Raw genomic sequence first — 16423 nt, 5'->3', positions numbered from 1 at the left:
TGCCAAGAAGGAAAAGAAACTGACATCATTTGGAATCAGAGGATCCTGGAGTGTCAAAGTACTCAAGTCAAATGGCTATTTCATGTTTTTATGATAGCAAAATCAATTCCTCAAAACCTAATCACTGTGATTCAGTTAAAAATATCAAGATAAAAGCCCCTTTCTACTGTTACCACTCCCCATTCTGACTCTTACCCAACTCTTAGCACTTCTCTCTACTTCCTATCCCTTTTTACTAAACTTCCTCTGGAATCTTTTTTATCCTTAACAAATTTCCCTTCATCCTAAACTTCTGTGCCTCACACTTATCTCATTTCCTCACATTCAAAAAAATGTAGCTCCCTCCTGAATCTCTAGATCTCTCTAGTACACAGCAATCCTTCTCTTATGCTACCTACTATAATAGGCCAAGAAGAATAGGAAAACTCTTTGTCCTCACTGTCAAATCCAAACTTTCCCTCTTCAGTCATCATTTAGTAACCATTCCTCCTTTAAGGTCCAATTAATTATGTCTACATCCTTGCTGTAGTCACCTTCTGGTCTATAGACCACTTTCCTTCTTTTCAAAAGTTCAATAATAGTCTCAGTCTTTCTCTCCATTCCAATATCTATACTTGGGGACTCAAGGAATTGGGAGACCTCAGATATCCAGCTTTCACATTCATAAACTCATCTGACTCAATTGTTTATTTAATTTCAACAGGGGTAGATATACCTTAATTTTATCATACCTCAATTATCAAAATAGGCTCCTAATTCCTTTCTTCATTTGGTCTATTTCCCCTATCATCCCCACAGTCCTAATCATCCATAAATATACTAATACCACGATCCTGATCTATGAAATTCCCCTTTCTGATCATAATTTTCACTCTGTTCAAAAATCTCTCCTTACTACTGCCTCTTGCCTGCTTCCCTATAAACATATTCAAATTTTCCTCATTTCTTCTTCACTTGATTATGGCATGCCTCAAATTATAACACTATCTCTTTCATAAACTCTAGAAAATATTACTTAATTTGTTATCTCTACCCCCACTATTCTTCTCAACATTTTGAAATATAATATTTGACCCTAAAACTCAGGTACAGGATGAGGGCTTGATATATAAACTTGGGAATATTCCATACATAGATGATGGCTAAAGTCAGGGGAACCAGTTCTTCAATCATGAGGAAATTAGTTTTTTAGGTTTTTGCAAGGCAAATGAGGTTAAGTGGCTAGCCCAAGGCCACACAGCTAGGTAATTATTAAGTGTTTGAGACCAGATTTGAACCCAGATACTCCTGACTCCAGGGCCAGTGCTTTATCCACTGCACCACCTAGCTTCCCCTAAGAGGGAATTTCAAAAAACACTTCATATTTTCCTACATTCTTCTATCTAAAAAAGAAGGGAAATTTACTGGTTACTTTCACAACTTTATTTTTCCTTAGAATAGGAGGGGTCTAAAATGTTCTAAAATATTAGCCAGTTCAAAAGAGAATTATGAAAAATGCCTTTTTTTTCTTTAAGACACTGTACTAACCTCATCAAACTCCAATATATTGCAAAATCCTAGAAGAAATCTATAATTTTCAAAGAAGTCTGACTTGGTTATTTACATATGGAAAAGCAAATAAATGAAGAATGTCTATTTCTCTGATTTCATACAGAGTTTGTCCAAAAGAATATATCTGAGACAGACAGTACAGATAAACAATGAATTAGGATCAGAGTTGGACAGGAGGAAGAAGGAGGTGTGAAGGAAACAAGCATTTATTATAAGCTCCTGATACGTTCAAGGCACTGTTGAGAACTTAAAAAAAAATTCATTATCATCCTCAGGTTCTGAAAAAACTAGCAGATATGACTATTACAGCCAAATTAAAAAGGGCTGAAAAATATATGAGGAAAAGAAGAGATGACAAGTGTAGACAATATTTTCCTAGCTGTTTGGCTGGGAAAGGAGGAAAGATAAAGAGTATTAGTTCAAAAGGATGGTAAGATGAGTGAGAATCTTTTTTATAAACAATGGGGAAGACTTGGTCATAAAACTGTAGTTTATAATCAAGTTTGTCACACACTTTAATTATTTCTTTAAAAAGCCAAGCATTCAACTGTTTAGACCAAAAACTGGGCCTGAAAAACAAAAAAGTTTTAATGTTAAAATAAAGGTATTTCATATTAATACAAACCAATTCAACAGCAATATATAAGATGAAACAAATAAAAATGATAAATTTAAGTATTTTGGGAAATAAATTCATGAAATTTTCTTTCAAGATAGGTAATATTCCAATAATGACATATTTTTTATAGTACCATGAGTTTTAGGATCCTCAGAGGCCCTCAACATGCTACTCACCTTTAACATTAGAATACTTTGGCAGATTCTCAAGAAGGAAGAGTTTTGGGTATCAACATGACCAATTTTATCAATAGCTTCTACAATCACAAGACTTAGAAAATCAAAATTCACTACTCAGGAAAAAGTTGAATACTACTAATCTGAAGAAATTCTGATTACAAGATGTCCTAGTAACTACTTAAGGATCTAATGCTTTTAGAAAGTAGATTCCTCTAATTTAGTTCAAACAACCTATAATACGAAGGGCTCTATAAGATCAAATTAACTCCCAAAATGACCCCCACATATCTAAGAAAGAATTTTTTTAAAAGTACAATAAATATAGTCTTCTCCTTACTGATTCCACATACCTTAATGCTCAGTGGCCTATGTAACATGCATTAGTAACATAATATATGGACAATGATTCATACACACACACACACACACACACACACACACACACACACACACACACACTCCATGAATGAAAGAGATAAACAAGGGTTTTTTAGGGTCTTTCACTTTCATTCACAAATTCTGTTGCTTTCATCTTTTTCAACAAATCAAAATTTTTAAAAATTGTGAAATCACTTCACATGTAAAACAAAATATTTAATTTCTGGTTGGAGCTACAGTAATTTACACAATTGTTCTCTCTACAAATAACAATATTCTATGTTTTAATATGCAGCACATGACTCCATTATTTTGTACCCACCATAACTTCTTCTCGTAACTGCCCCAAAGGAACAGAGAGCTGGTTGAGGGCTTTGTCCATGCCAACCTAAAAGGGAAATTGTGTTTACCAACATATATTATAATTATCAGGAGTGATAGTTATGATGAATATCAACAAGAAAATAATAATAATAGATTTATAATGGCCTATGTTGAAATCTACACTAAATCCTCAGTACATCCTTTTCTATAAAGACTACTACTATAAATGCTGCAACAAGCAATCACACTAACAAAAACAGAATTTTCCAACTACTGTCACTGAACATGTCTTACAATATGAACTATAAAGAAAATAATAAAAATTGTATTGTTTCAAAAATTAGAGAGGGAGAGAAAGAGGTGAAGACAAATGAAAACTAAGTAGGGGAGGAGGGAACAGGGAAGGAGAGATGGGATGAAAGAAAATGAAACTAACTTGAAAAACAAATGAAAAGAAATGTGCTTTACTATTTACTATAACCAATTAACAAAAGCATATTTTTATTATATTTCTTGAAAAGTATAGTATTCAAGAAAACTAAGCAACCTGAAATGACTTAAGAGTCATTTACTAATTTCTTATACACCAAGACCTTTTAAGTTCCGGGGAGACAAAAAGAAAAAAAATACATTAAGGTACTTAGAAATAGAATACAGTAGAAAAATCACTTGAAGAGTTCAATTCAACCTATTGGTGCTTTATATTGTAAATTTCCAAAGGCAAAAAATGTAATCATTAATTTGAGTGATCTCTAGAATCCCAAAAGAGTTGAGTAGGGTTTACTTTTACATTATCAATAGTTTACAGAGCAAATTAAGATTCTAAAAATATCCTCATGCAATTGAACTTTTTCATATAGATATCATAGGCCTCCTGAGTTTAATTACATAAATTATTTAGAGCAAGTCTCCTAAAGGTATTTAATGGTAAATATTCCCTTAACCCAATTCCAATTTAGCATTATACTTGCAAAAAAAAAAATCCATGGCAAATTTCTTTTAAAATAACCTATTTTTTACTTTTTACTATTTGAGGCTGGTCTCTCAATTTGACTGAATCACTGAAGTTAACTTTAAAAAAATGGAAAAATTTCCCAATAATCACAATCATTATATTACTGCTATTTAATAAAGTTTTGGCTTCTATTTAGAGCTAACTGAAAAAGATAACCAATACAGGAACCCACTTTAAGAAAACTAGGTTTTCAAATGTCTACATGCACAAAAAAATTAAAATGTTTAACAAAATCAATCAAGGTTAAAAGCTAGAATGAAAAAATTCAAATGTAAAATCACTTATAAAAGAACTTTAAAAACCATATAGCTAGCTGGGTGACCTTGGGCAAGTCATTCAAACCCACTACCTTAAATAAATAAAAATTTAAAAAAAAAACAAAAAACAAAAAACTATATAGATATCCAACTTGCAAGCTTACTAAGTTTGTTGAAAGGTTGACAAAGTCTGCATAATCCTTATTAATGAGTTCCACCATGGCTGTTTTAAGCAGTTTGTAATAGAGTTCCAGATCATCTCTAAGCTCTTCCAACTGAACCCGTTTCCTACAGTCAGACACAAAATGATCAACATCGAAGTCATCCTGAAAAAACAAAAATCAACAGGACACAATATTTACAATAATTTCCAACATTCAAAAAAGAAAATGTTAAGATAAACAACACAAAAGAAAATACCTATTTTTGTGGCAAGCTAATTAACAGGACTATCAGCAATATAAATGGCAGAGACATTCACTTTCTGCAGAATTCAAGCTGTATTAAACAAGAGCATCCCCTATTGTTACTTAAATTCTGTTAGTGCCTTCATTACTCAAATAAATGTACCTCAACATGGTAAAGAATTACATTGTGCTTTCTGGGACAAACTTAGAAGACATCTTATTTACAGTAATCCTATTGTCAAACAGTTATAATGCTTTATAATTAGGTTAAAAAAAGACCTAAGAAATCAGAAGGAATGGTTTCTATTCTCTGCTCTACCATTTGACCTTCTCTATACCTCAGTTTCCTTATTAGTAAAATAAGGAGATAGTGTAAGATTATCATAGTTCCAGGATTTTAATATAAATTTCAAAAAATACCAGAAATAATGAAATATTAATGCTTAGCATCTGGTAAACACAATTTCCAACTACTTAAATGATTTTTAGTTAACACTGTATGACTTAAACCAGAAAGCTCCAAGATCTAAGTCATTCTTTAGAACATTCACTTGGGATCACAGCAAAACAGAAACAGTAAAAACCATGAGAAAATAAAATGTTCATAGTTAGGACAAAAATCCTAAGCTTGGTGAATAAACTTCTAAGAAGTAATTTTTTTCGGTGTTTTTTTTAAGGTTGGGTGTAAAAAACTCAAAAGATCTTGGTCCATATAGGATTTCCATCTGTGCAAGAGAAGCCAAGTAGAGCAGGATAAAGATTTTGGACAAAGAATACAAATAAACAACAATTTGGAAACAGGAGGAAAAAAGTGGGCTGTACTGCCTTTAGAAAATTATAAAACTCCTTTAATGATTCCTCTAATGAGCTGCAGTGGACTAAGTGAAGAGGCCTCCATACTATATTTAGTATCAATATAAAGGGCACCATATTGTTTATAGAAGAGTGAATTGGCCCAGTTTGGGAATAGAGCAGGTTAAAATTCTCCTCGTAATCAATAATGGGATTTAGGCCCCTGTACTTCCTTTAAGTCTAGGCAAAATGGAGTGACTCAACCTATAATAATATTAATAATAAACATGATGATGACAATGATGATAATAATTCAGTATCCATACTTTCTAGACCTTTATATACTCCATTTTTATGTATATAGTTAATATATGTATATGTAGATATTGTAAATGTATAAATATATAGCACAGATATGTTATGCTAGTGCTGTTGGTTAGTCACTTTAGTCATGTCTGACTCTTTGTGGCACCATTTGGGTTTTTTTTATTTTGGCAAAACCACTTCCTACTCCAGCTCATATGAGGAATCTAATGTCAGGCTTATTTGCCCATGGTCACACAGCTAGTATGTGTCTGAGGCGAGATCTGAACATGGGAAAACAAGCCTTCCTAACTCCAGATCCAGATTCTATCCACTGCACCACCTAGCGGTCAGTTGATGTTAAATACACATATATAAAGATGACTATAAAAATGCATAATTTTTTTTTTAGGTTTTTTCAAGGCAAACGGGGTTAAGTGGCTTGCTTATTAAGTGTCTAGGACCGGATTTGAACCCAGGTACTCCTGACTCCAGGGCCGGTGCTTTATCCGCTACGCCACCTAGCCGCCCCAAAATGTATAAAATTAATAACAGAGAAGTACTATAAATTTGGAGAATTCAGGGAAGTTCAGAAGAGGACTAGGGAAGTTAGGAAAGCCAATATAATGAAGACAGTGTTAAAGGACAGAAGTAATTTGAAAGAGGGAGAAGGAGGGAAGATCTTTCAGGTAAAACTAGAACAAAGTATTATGGTCAGAACTTGGCACAGACCAGGCTAAAATCTAATGGAACTTTGATCTCCTTTACAATTTTCATGTAAAGCATTTTTTATCTCTTGTGAAGGAAGGTGCTAATAAAAATCAATCAACTAACAAAAATTTATTATGGTTGTCCACTATTGATAAAATTAAAATTTTCACAATGTAAAAAATATGAAAATGATTTACATTAGGTTTCTAAGATACTTTCACAAATACTATTTTATTTTAAAAATTGAGGTTGTTAAAAAAAAATTCCCCAAGAGTTAATTGAGGCATAGAAGCATCCTTTGCATCCTAAAAATGTTTTCTGAAAAGTTATGAGAATTTTAAATAAAGGACAAATAGGCTTCAAATGTCAAAGAGTTAAGCCTTTTCAAAGGACTTACAGAAGTGGCTTTTCAAAGTCTGGAAGGCATGAGTTAAAATGGAATACCTAGGGACCAGCAGTAATTAACAATTGCCCTCTGGCCCTTCCTCTTTTTTTTTTTTTAGGTTTTTGCAAGGCAAACAGGGTTAAAGTGGCTTGCCCAAGGCCACACAGTTAGGTAATTATTAAGTGTCTGAGGGCGGATTTGAACTCAGGTTCTCCTGACTCCACCTAGCCGCCCCTTGGATCTTGGTTTTTAACCCTTATTAGCCATATGACACTGACCAAGTCACTGACTTTGCTTAGCCTCAGTTTTCTCATCTTCAGTGCAGAATTGTTATGAGGCTCAAATGAGATAATATATAAGAAACCATAAAGCTCTAGATGGTGGCTGGCATTCCTTTACAGAGTGCCAAACTAATCATGTTAAAAGTACAAGTCTGACCATGTCACTCTCCTGCTATTGCTTCTCTAAAATTAAAAAACAAAACACAAAACAAAAGCAAACCCCAAAAAACAGAAATCCTCAGACCTTTCTTGATTTACTCGTGTTACTATTCTCTTTCATGCACTTTATGTTCCAGTTAAATTGAACTACTCTTTCTCTAAATTCTGCATTTTTTCTCCTACTTCTGTACTTTTATACATGCTATTCCCCATATCTGAAATAAACTCCCTTATCTCTACCTCTCAAAACTTCATTTTTCCTCAAGGCTCAGCCCAGGTATAGCTTCTTACCAGAAGTCTTCTCTAATAATCTCACTCTCATACTCCAAACTCTTGAAGCTTTCTCTTTCCTCAAATTACCTAGCATTACCTTAATCAGGGTTTCCTTCTTCTCCTCTTTCCAGAAGAATTCTCTCTACAATTCTAACATGAACTCTTAACAAAACTGCATCTTGGTCAACAAATCCTCTCTTGAGAAAATAATGTTAAGAAGAAAATCTATGGAATAATAGGACAAGCTAAACTTAGGAAAAAATCAATTTCTTTCTTCAGTACCAAAAGATAAAATTTCATCTGTTTCCAAACTCTTTTCCTGAAACACCTTAGGAGCCTGCATGAATTGCTAGAGCTAGGGGTAAAAAAGGATAATTACATGGTGACCAACCTGAGCCTTCTAACCATAGCTAAGTTGGTATATTGACTCTACAACAGTGCATTGCTGGGCTCCTATTTAAAGCATTTTTTTGTTTGGTTTATTTTCTGGCATACATGAACTCTGTCCATTCACTCATCTTGGGAAAAGTATCCTTGCCCAGATTTGATATTTTCACACCAAATTCTGATGTTACTAAACTGATTCTTCATTGATTAGCATACTCACATTCCCTCAAATATTTTCATCTCAGTGTTTCTGAACTTCTGAGCATTCAATATACCCCTACTGCCTATTCCTGTATTCCCAATCCCTCAACCTGATCCTTTCCCCCATCACAATCCAAATCTACTCACCCTACTATGCTCTTTTTTCCCCTTAGGATTTTGCAAGGCAAATGGGGTTAATGGCTTGCCCAAGGCCACACAGCTAGGTAATTACTAAGTATCTGAGGCTGGATTTGAAGTCAGGTACTCCTGACTCTAGGGCCAGTGCTCTATCCACTTTACCACCTTGCTGCCCCTACTATGCTCTTCTTAATAAAATAGTTTTTATCTTCAACCTTTTCCTTTCTTGCTCCTTCCATCTTCTTGCACTTATCAAGACCTGACTTCTTCATAATAATACAGCCTCCCTGTTAACCTTTTCTAGCACTTACATTTATACTCCTGAAATCTGTGATATAGGGAAAGGGGTCAAATTCTCCTTGCCCCCCCCCACTGATACTTTTGACTTTTCCTTGCCTAGTAACATTTCTTCCTTTGAGGTTCACTCAATCCCTAATTATTACTTAATCAAAACTCTGATAGTTATTATATACTGACCTCCAGGAAAACTCCCTTCCTTCCTCAGAGTTCAGGGCCTAGCTCACAGTCTTTCTCTCTCCCCAAACTTGTACCCTCATATTAGAGGATTTCAATATACATATTATAACTCCCTTGAGAAATGAAACATCTCATACTAGTTGACTTCAATATACATATCAATTCCTCTTCAAGCACCCTGACTTCCCAACTTCTCAACTTAGTTATTTCCCATGACCTACTTCTCCACTCCACTTCCACTATATGCACAGATGATGATGCCCTGAATCTTGCCATCACACACAAGTGTTACACTTCCATATACAGGAACTGTGAAAATCCTACATCTTACCATAGTCTTTTGTCTATCTTTCTCTCTATTTCATTATTTCCTAGCACTGTTCTTCACTCTCATTATCACTTCCAATCTTGTTCTTCCAATCAGTTCTTTGCCAAACCATCATCTCTTACTGGCTACCCAGACCTCCCTTCCCCATCTTTATCCATTGGTAGAACAGTTCAGTTGTACATCTTCCTCTTCTCAAGTCCCTTATCCTGTAGATAACATTGTCCTGCCAATCCTAGACTTACTTGTATTACTGTTTACTACCTTCACTCCTATCCACAAGCTGCTGATTGAAAATGGAGAAAATCATAAAACCCTGGGTACCAAGACCACTATAAACACATGTTACATAATCACAACAGGGCCCTTACTACCGTGAGGCAATTCTGTAACTCCCCAATTGATTCAAAACAGCAATTCTTTCAAAAATTTCTCCTTCCTCTTCATACCTTCCAAGCCTCCCCTTGCCCCCTCATCTGAAAACCCTATTTCAACAAAAACAAGGATACCAACAATTCCTTTTCTTTCTTCACATCACTGATACCTTTAGCCTCTTTCACTCCTGCTTTGCATGAAAAGGTTGCCTTATCCTTGCCAAGGCAAACCCCTTATATGCCCAAAGGATCACATTTCATCCTATCTCCTCCAGCAAACTGCCCCACTCTCACTAATCTTCAGTGCCTTCTATTAAATGCTTTCTAGGTGCCTTTAAGCAAGCCACTGTCTCTCTTATCCTTAATAAACACTCATTTGATCAACTGATCTTCACTAGCTATTGTCCTGTAAACTCTACCTTTTATGGCTTAAGGTCTTCAACATATGGCACCACTCCCTTTCATTTCACCTTCTTTTTAACTCTATAATCTGGCTTCTGTCTGACCTGATCATTCACTTAGAACTACTCTCTGCAAAGTCACCAATGATCTCTGAATTGTCCTATTTAATGGCCTTTTCTCAATTCCTATCCTTCTAACCCTACAAACACTGACACTGTTGAACACTTCCCCGCTCCTTGATACTGTCTTCTCTCTGGGTTTCAGTGACACTCCTCTATACTGTTTCTCCTCCCACCTCCTGACAATTTCTTTTCAAGTTTCTTTTGCTAAAAATTCATCCAGGTCACTCTCAATACAGTTGAGCATCCCCTAGGACCAGAACCTAGGGTATCTCTTTTCCCTCTGCACTGTTTCAATTGGTAATCTCATCAGATTCCATGAATTCCATTATCTCTATGATAATTCATAGATCTATTCATCTAACATCCCTCCTTAAGTCTTGTCTCTCCAACTCTCTAGTGGACATCATGAACTAGATGTCCAGTAGGAATCTTGAGTTCAACATGTCCAAAACTAACTTTCCCCAAAATGTTCCCTTCTTAATTTCTTTATTACATAAAAGTAGCACGACCTCAGTCTTATAGGCTGTCATCTTCACCTCCTCAATTTCTTTCACCACTTCTAGCCAATCTGTTGTCACAGCCTGTGGATTTTACTTTCTTAATATTTCTAACATATGCTCCTTTCTCCTCTCATAGTGCCTCCACCCTAGTACAGACCTAGGTCACCTCATGACTGGACCATAGCAATTGCCAGTTGTTTGGTTCCCTGACACAAGTGTCTCTCTACTTAAGTCTATCCTCCACACAGATACTAAAGTGAACTTCTTAAAACATAGGTCTAATCATATCAATCCTAGCTCAATAAACTCCAGTGACTCCCCATGACTTCCAGATTCAAATATAAAATCCTGTTTTGCATTCAAAACTCATTATAAACTGCCCCCACATATAAATTTTTGCTGTTGTTGTATAGTCTTTGCAGTGACATACAATTTTCTGGGACCCCCTTTGGAGTTTTTTTGGCAAAGGTACTGGAGTGGCTTGCCGTTTCCTTCTCCAGCTCATTTTACTGCTGAGGAAACTGAGGCAAACAGGGTTAAACAACTTACTAAGAGGCACAGTTTAGATACATAGTAATGCGTCTAAAACCAGATTTGAACTCAGGAAGAGGAGTTTTCTTGACTACAAGTATGGTACTCTACCCACTGCACCACCTCGCTGCCCCCTGTACTTCTGTTCTTCTTACACCTTATTTCCCTTTCCTAACACCCTGGTACTATATGATTGATTCAATAATCCTGGTCTCCCTGATGTTCCTTTTCATCTCCTGACTTCAGGCATTTTAATGGCTATCTTTCATGCTAAGATTTCTCTGCCTCCTGACTTCCTTTAAATCTTAGCTAAAATCTGACCTTTTAAAAGAATTTCTAGGTCCCCCTTAATTCTAGTGATTTCCCTCTGTGGATTACTATCAATTGATCCTATGCACAGTCTGTTTGTTTTTTTTAAATTTTTTATTTAAGGCAATGGCCTTAAGTGACTTGCCCAAGGTCACACAGCTAGGCAATTATTAAATTGTCTGAAGCCAGATTTGAAAGCGGGTCCTCCTGACTCCACAGCCTGTGCTCTATCCATTTTGCCACCTAGCTGCGCCCTGCAGTCTATTTGTACAGAGCTTGTGTGCTATCTCTCCTTGAGGGCAGGTCTTGTTTTTTTTTGCCTTTCTTTGTGTCCCTAGCACATAGTACAGTGTTGACTTAACTTGGCAGAAATACTCCAGAATGCATGCTCTCTGGGCTTGCTTTTAAAAATGAAATGGGGAGAAATGTAAAGTCTTAGATGTCGGTGTTAAAAATGAACAGCCTGTCTAAAGGAGAGCTTGAAAAAACATGGTTTAATCATGGTTCAATCTTACATGTCTGACTGGACTACACAGTGACTGTGACTTCATGATGTGATGCTAACGCAATCCTGAGTCCCATGAACACCAGGAAGGGCATATTCACTGTATTCTTTCTAGACAGAGCCCAAGGAAGCGCAGCATGCTCCCCTCCCTGACTTTCCATATGCTGAGCTAGGCTGGCCCTGGGATACATTCTTGACTCACTTCCTCACTTCAGAATCCTCCTCTTCCTTCAAGGCCCCCCTGAAGGTCCCTCCACTATGATTCCCCCAGTGTTTCTCACTGTTCACCTTGCATTCACTTACATATGTTCTCTCAGTAGAAGGAACACCTACTTACTGATGATAAGTAATGGTTTTTTCTCTGCTGTCCCTAAAATACTATTTGAGTTAGTAGGTTCTTAATAAAAGCTTCAATTGATGTGAACCAGGCCTGAAAAAAGTATTATTCATTCTGTATGCCCCAAAGAAACAGAATTACCAACCAATCAATAAAAGCACCTGGTCCATGTGCCAGAGCTGTGCTCAATGCTACAAATTACAAAGACAAAAATAAATCAATTCCTCCTCTCAAGAAGTTTACATGCTTCAGAGGGAAACAGAATACAGAGTTTAATAGAATCACGAAGAGTTAATATCAGGTAGGTCAGGAGGAAGGGGACTAAGAGTTGGCCAAGTTGTTAGAGGGGAAGAGAGCTGCATCCTGAAGAAGCGAGGGACTCTTCGAGGCCACTGTGAAAGACAGACAAGTATGAGTGTAATGGAGCATGTAAGCAAAAGGGAAGGCAGTCTGGCTGCACAAAAGATGGAGGGAGGGAAAGGGGTGCCTATGGGGTGAGTTTGGAAAGATAAATTATAGTTAAGTCACAGAGGGCTTTAGAAACAAAGCAGAAGAGTTGTACAGTATTTCCCCATGTATAAGATGCACCCCCTTTTTTCGAAAAATATGTGGTCTAAAAACTGGGAGCATCTCATATAGTAGTTGTAGAATTTTTACTTGCATTTCCCGCTTTTTCACCTTGTTGTCTTTGCACTATATGATTACATTTTGCCACGTTCTGCCCAGAAATAATTCAGAAAAGATTTCTGTATAGTACTCAATTCAAGTTCAAAGTGATCCAGTTTGCAAAAGTGAATGGAAATTGTGCTGCTGAACGTAAGCTTGGTTCTCCTCCAACTGAAACAATCTGAGACTGGCTACAGAAAGAAGAAACCCTAGTGAAAACGCCCCAGAAGAAGAAGGCCATGAGAGAATGACCTGATGTAGAGAGGGAATTGAAGATATGGATTGAAGAGCAAAGGGTCACTGGAATTCCTTTGTCCACAAAGATGCTTCTGCATGAGGCCAGAAGAATTGCTGATGAAAAAGAAGTGACTGATTTCCAAGAAGTATACAATTGGTGCTTCAGGTTCATAAACAGAATGGACCAAGTATGCATCCAGACTTGCCCAAAAGATGCCTGAAAGCTGTTGAGTTGAAGGTGTTTGAATTTCATGATGAATAAAACTTGAGCTCAATAATTTTACGTGATACATTTTTTCCACAAATTTTAGGCTCCAAAATTAAAGTGCATCTTAAAAATGGGAGTAGTCTTATACATGGGGAAATACAGTATATTTGTCTAAAGACAAAATGAAGTCCCAGCTTGCTGAGAAGGGAATTGACAAGGCAGAACTGGTGCTTCCCTTGGGTCTCTGAGTAGAGGATAGGTATAGGAGAAGGAAGAATTTAGTGAGGGAGATCAGTTAGTTAGGCACTGCTGTAGATCAGGTGAAAGGTAAAGAGGGCCTGAACTAAAGTTAGGGGCTGAGTAAAAAGAAGGCATCAAATAGGAGAAAAGTTTTGGAAGCAGAAATAGTGAAAGTTTTGGAAGTAGAAATAGCAAAATTTGGCAACTGGATGTGTAGGATTTGGGAGAATGAGGAAACAAGAGGAATAATGAGGTTACAAATCTTAGAGACAAAAAAGAATGGTTCAAAGAAAATAATTATGAGTATATTGGAGGGTTTGGGGGAGATTTTTGTTTTAGATGTATTGAGGTTTTTGCTGGTTTGTTTTTCAAGGCTATGGGGTTAAGTGACAGGTCCCAAGCTAATAAGTGTCTAAGGCTGGATTTGAACTCAGTTCTCCCAAGTCCAGATCTAGCACTCCATCCACTGCGCCTAGATCTGTAAATCATCTGCAGAGAACTGCTACAGGAGCTGAGACTGTAGAAAGAAAAGAGGGCCCTGGACAGAACCAGAGGAAATATGTACTTTTACTGGGTTCACAATATGGATAATGAATCCAGAAAGTGCAGTCAGAAAACTGACAGAAAGCAGTGTCACAAATTCCCAAAGATGAGAGCATATCCAAGAAGAGAGTGTCAGATGCTATAGAGAAGTCAAGGATGAGTACTGAGAAAAAAGTCATTAGATTAGGCACTGGGCAACTTTGGGTCAAGTAGTTTCAACTGAGTGATAGGTCAGAATGTAAAAAGTTTAGAAAAGAGAGGAAGCGCAGGTATTAAAATGTAGGTTAAAATTTAAAGATTAAATAAATGTTAAATGATTTGGTAATATTTAACAATACAACTGGTTTCTCCATTAAAATGTAAAAATACAAGACAAAAAAAGACAACGTTAAAGTGTAAAAGTGTTAAAGTGTTAAAGTGTTTTCTAGGTCAATATGCAGTCAGCAGTGATCACTTCCCACCTGAGTCTGACACCAGCGACCCAGGACACTGGGACAGTAAGCAACTTGGCTGGAGTCCCAACTTTGGGATTCTATCCACAACAAAACACTGCCTCTTCGGGGATGTCATAAAGGGAATTCATACCACTAGCAAGAGAATGGATTATATTATAACAAGACGGCTGCACAAGAGACTGAGGGAAGGAAAGAGGTGCTTATGGGGTGAGTGTGGAAAGAGAAATTGTGGTTAAGTCACAGAGGGTTTTAGATGAAAAAGAGACAAGGCTTCTCACTCTAAGGTTGGTCTAAGAGCTTGGATGGGCAAAAGAATACATCTTTATTTCAATAAAGGTTCCTTTTAACCCTACATATTTATACTACCATCCTCCCGGAGCCTGTTCGCTCTACTTTATCACCACCTTTCTCACACGCCCCCTCCTCCCCTCTCATACTCCTCAACCCGGTGGCCAGGGCACCCCCAAACTGGATTACTGCGACGTTCAGACATCTCATCTCACTTCACTCCTCCTCAAACACTGAAGCGCAGGTCTGACGGCCTTCGCCTCTCTCTCCGCTCGCCCACCTTGTGGCCCCCACCGGCCAGTGCCACTGGCCTTGACCAGGACACTTGGCATCTTCACGGGCTTCCAGTTCTCCCGCTGCTCCTCCTCCTCCTCCTCTCTGCCTCCGGGTTTCCTTCAGATCTGCTACTTCTAAGACTCCAGGCCCCCTTTCCTGTCACTTGTGCGCTTTTCTTCGCGCACACTTTCCCCCCTGCGGGCTGTGAGCTCCCCGGGCGCGAGCAACCCCGGGCCGCAGGGCCTGCGAGCGGGAGCGCTTGGGGAAGGCTTCCCGGCACTGCTCGGCTGTACGTAGTTACAGCCATTATCCCCAAAGGGTTCTGCTCCCACCCGCCCTGCCCGGACCCGGCCTCCGCTCCTCGCAATGACCACTACGACTCGATCCATAAAGGGCAGCCAGCGTGGCGGCCCTGGATGCCGCGGGGGACAAGCCTGGCACGGGGAGTCCGGGGCCCCGGGGGAGGGGAGCTGGGCCTCAGCCCGGCGCGCCCGCACCTTCATGAACTCGTCCTTGTCGAAGCACAGCGTGTCCGGCCCCTTGGGCAGGTTCATTCGCTTCTTCTCCATCCCGACCGGCGGAGGAAGGCTGATGACTGCAGGGCAGAGTCTGATGAAGCACCGGAGACAGGAGGTAGGAGGCGGGGCCGCCACTTCCGCCAACGCGGCGGCGCCTGCGCCGCCGCCAGCCATTGGTCCCACGGGCCAGGGGCGGGGCTCCTTCCGCTCGCCACAAGGAGGGGCGCGAATGATTCCGACGTCACATTCCCCGGCTGAGCGCCTGCCCCCTAGAGGGCGGAGGGCCGCACTGCAGCCATTCCTTAACCCAAACCCAAAGGAGGAGGAGGCGGGTAGGAGGGAGAGGAGGAGAAACAAGACCTGGAGAAGATGGATCTAGGAGTCCTCACACTTCTAGTACCTTCCCTATCGCAGTATTTCCTCCACTGATTCAAAGAAAGAAATTGAATGCTTAAAATTACTCATTGACTGGAGCCCAGGCATCAACTACCTCAGCATCTCACATAACTATCATCCCTATTTGCAATGTAGATTTATCCTCCTGTGCTGTTTAGTCTTTTCAGTCCATTCCGACTCCTCATGAACACATTTGAGGTTTTCTTGGCAAACACACCGGAGTGGGTTGACATTTGCTTCCCCAGCTGATTTTACATATAAGGAAACTGAGGTAAACCATGACTTGTCCAGGGTCACACAGCTAATAAGTATCTGAGACAGGATTTGAACTCAAGAAGATGGGTTTTCCTGATT

At 38.5% G+C, this 16423-nt stretch overlaps 1 protein-coding gene across 1 annotated transcript in view; it reads right to left on the bottom strand.

Annotated features, from left to right (window-relative positions):
- The window catches only part of COG2 (component of oligomeric golgi complex 2), an 80499-nt gene extending 64659 nt beyond the window's left edge, over positions 1-15840 (bottom strand). Inside the window, exons 1-3 of the mRNA XM_074223038.1 lie at positions 15653-15840; positions 4488-4649; positions 3050-3115 (exon numbers count right to left, since the gene is read on the bottom strand). Of these exons, the coding sequence (XP_074079139.1) occupies positions 3050-3115; positions 4488-4649; positions 15653-15724 (300 nt within the window). The 5' untranslated portion in view covers positions 15725-15840. The remainder of the gene's footprint in view (positions 1-3049; positions 3116-4487; positions 4650-15652) is intronic.
- Positions 15841-16423: the final 583 nt, after the last annotated feature.

This window comes from Macrotis lagotis, chromosome 2 (genome assembly GCF_037893015.1).
Source record: "Macrotis lagotis isolate mMagLag1 chromosome 2, bilby.v1.9.chrom.fasta, whole genome shotgun sequence".
Classification (NCBI taxonomy): Eukaryota; Metazoa; Chordata; class Mammalia; order Peramelemorphia; family Peramelidae; genus Macrotis; species Macrotis lagotis.
The sequence above is the reverse complement of the archived record's forward strand: the minus strand, read 5'-3'. Positions and strand labels throughout refer to the sequence as shown.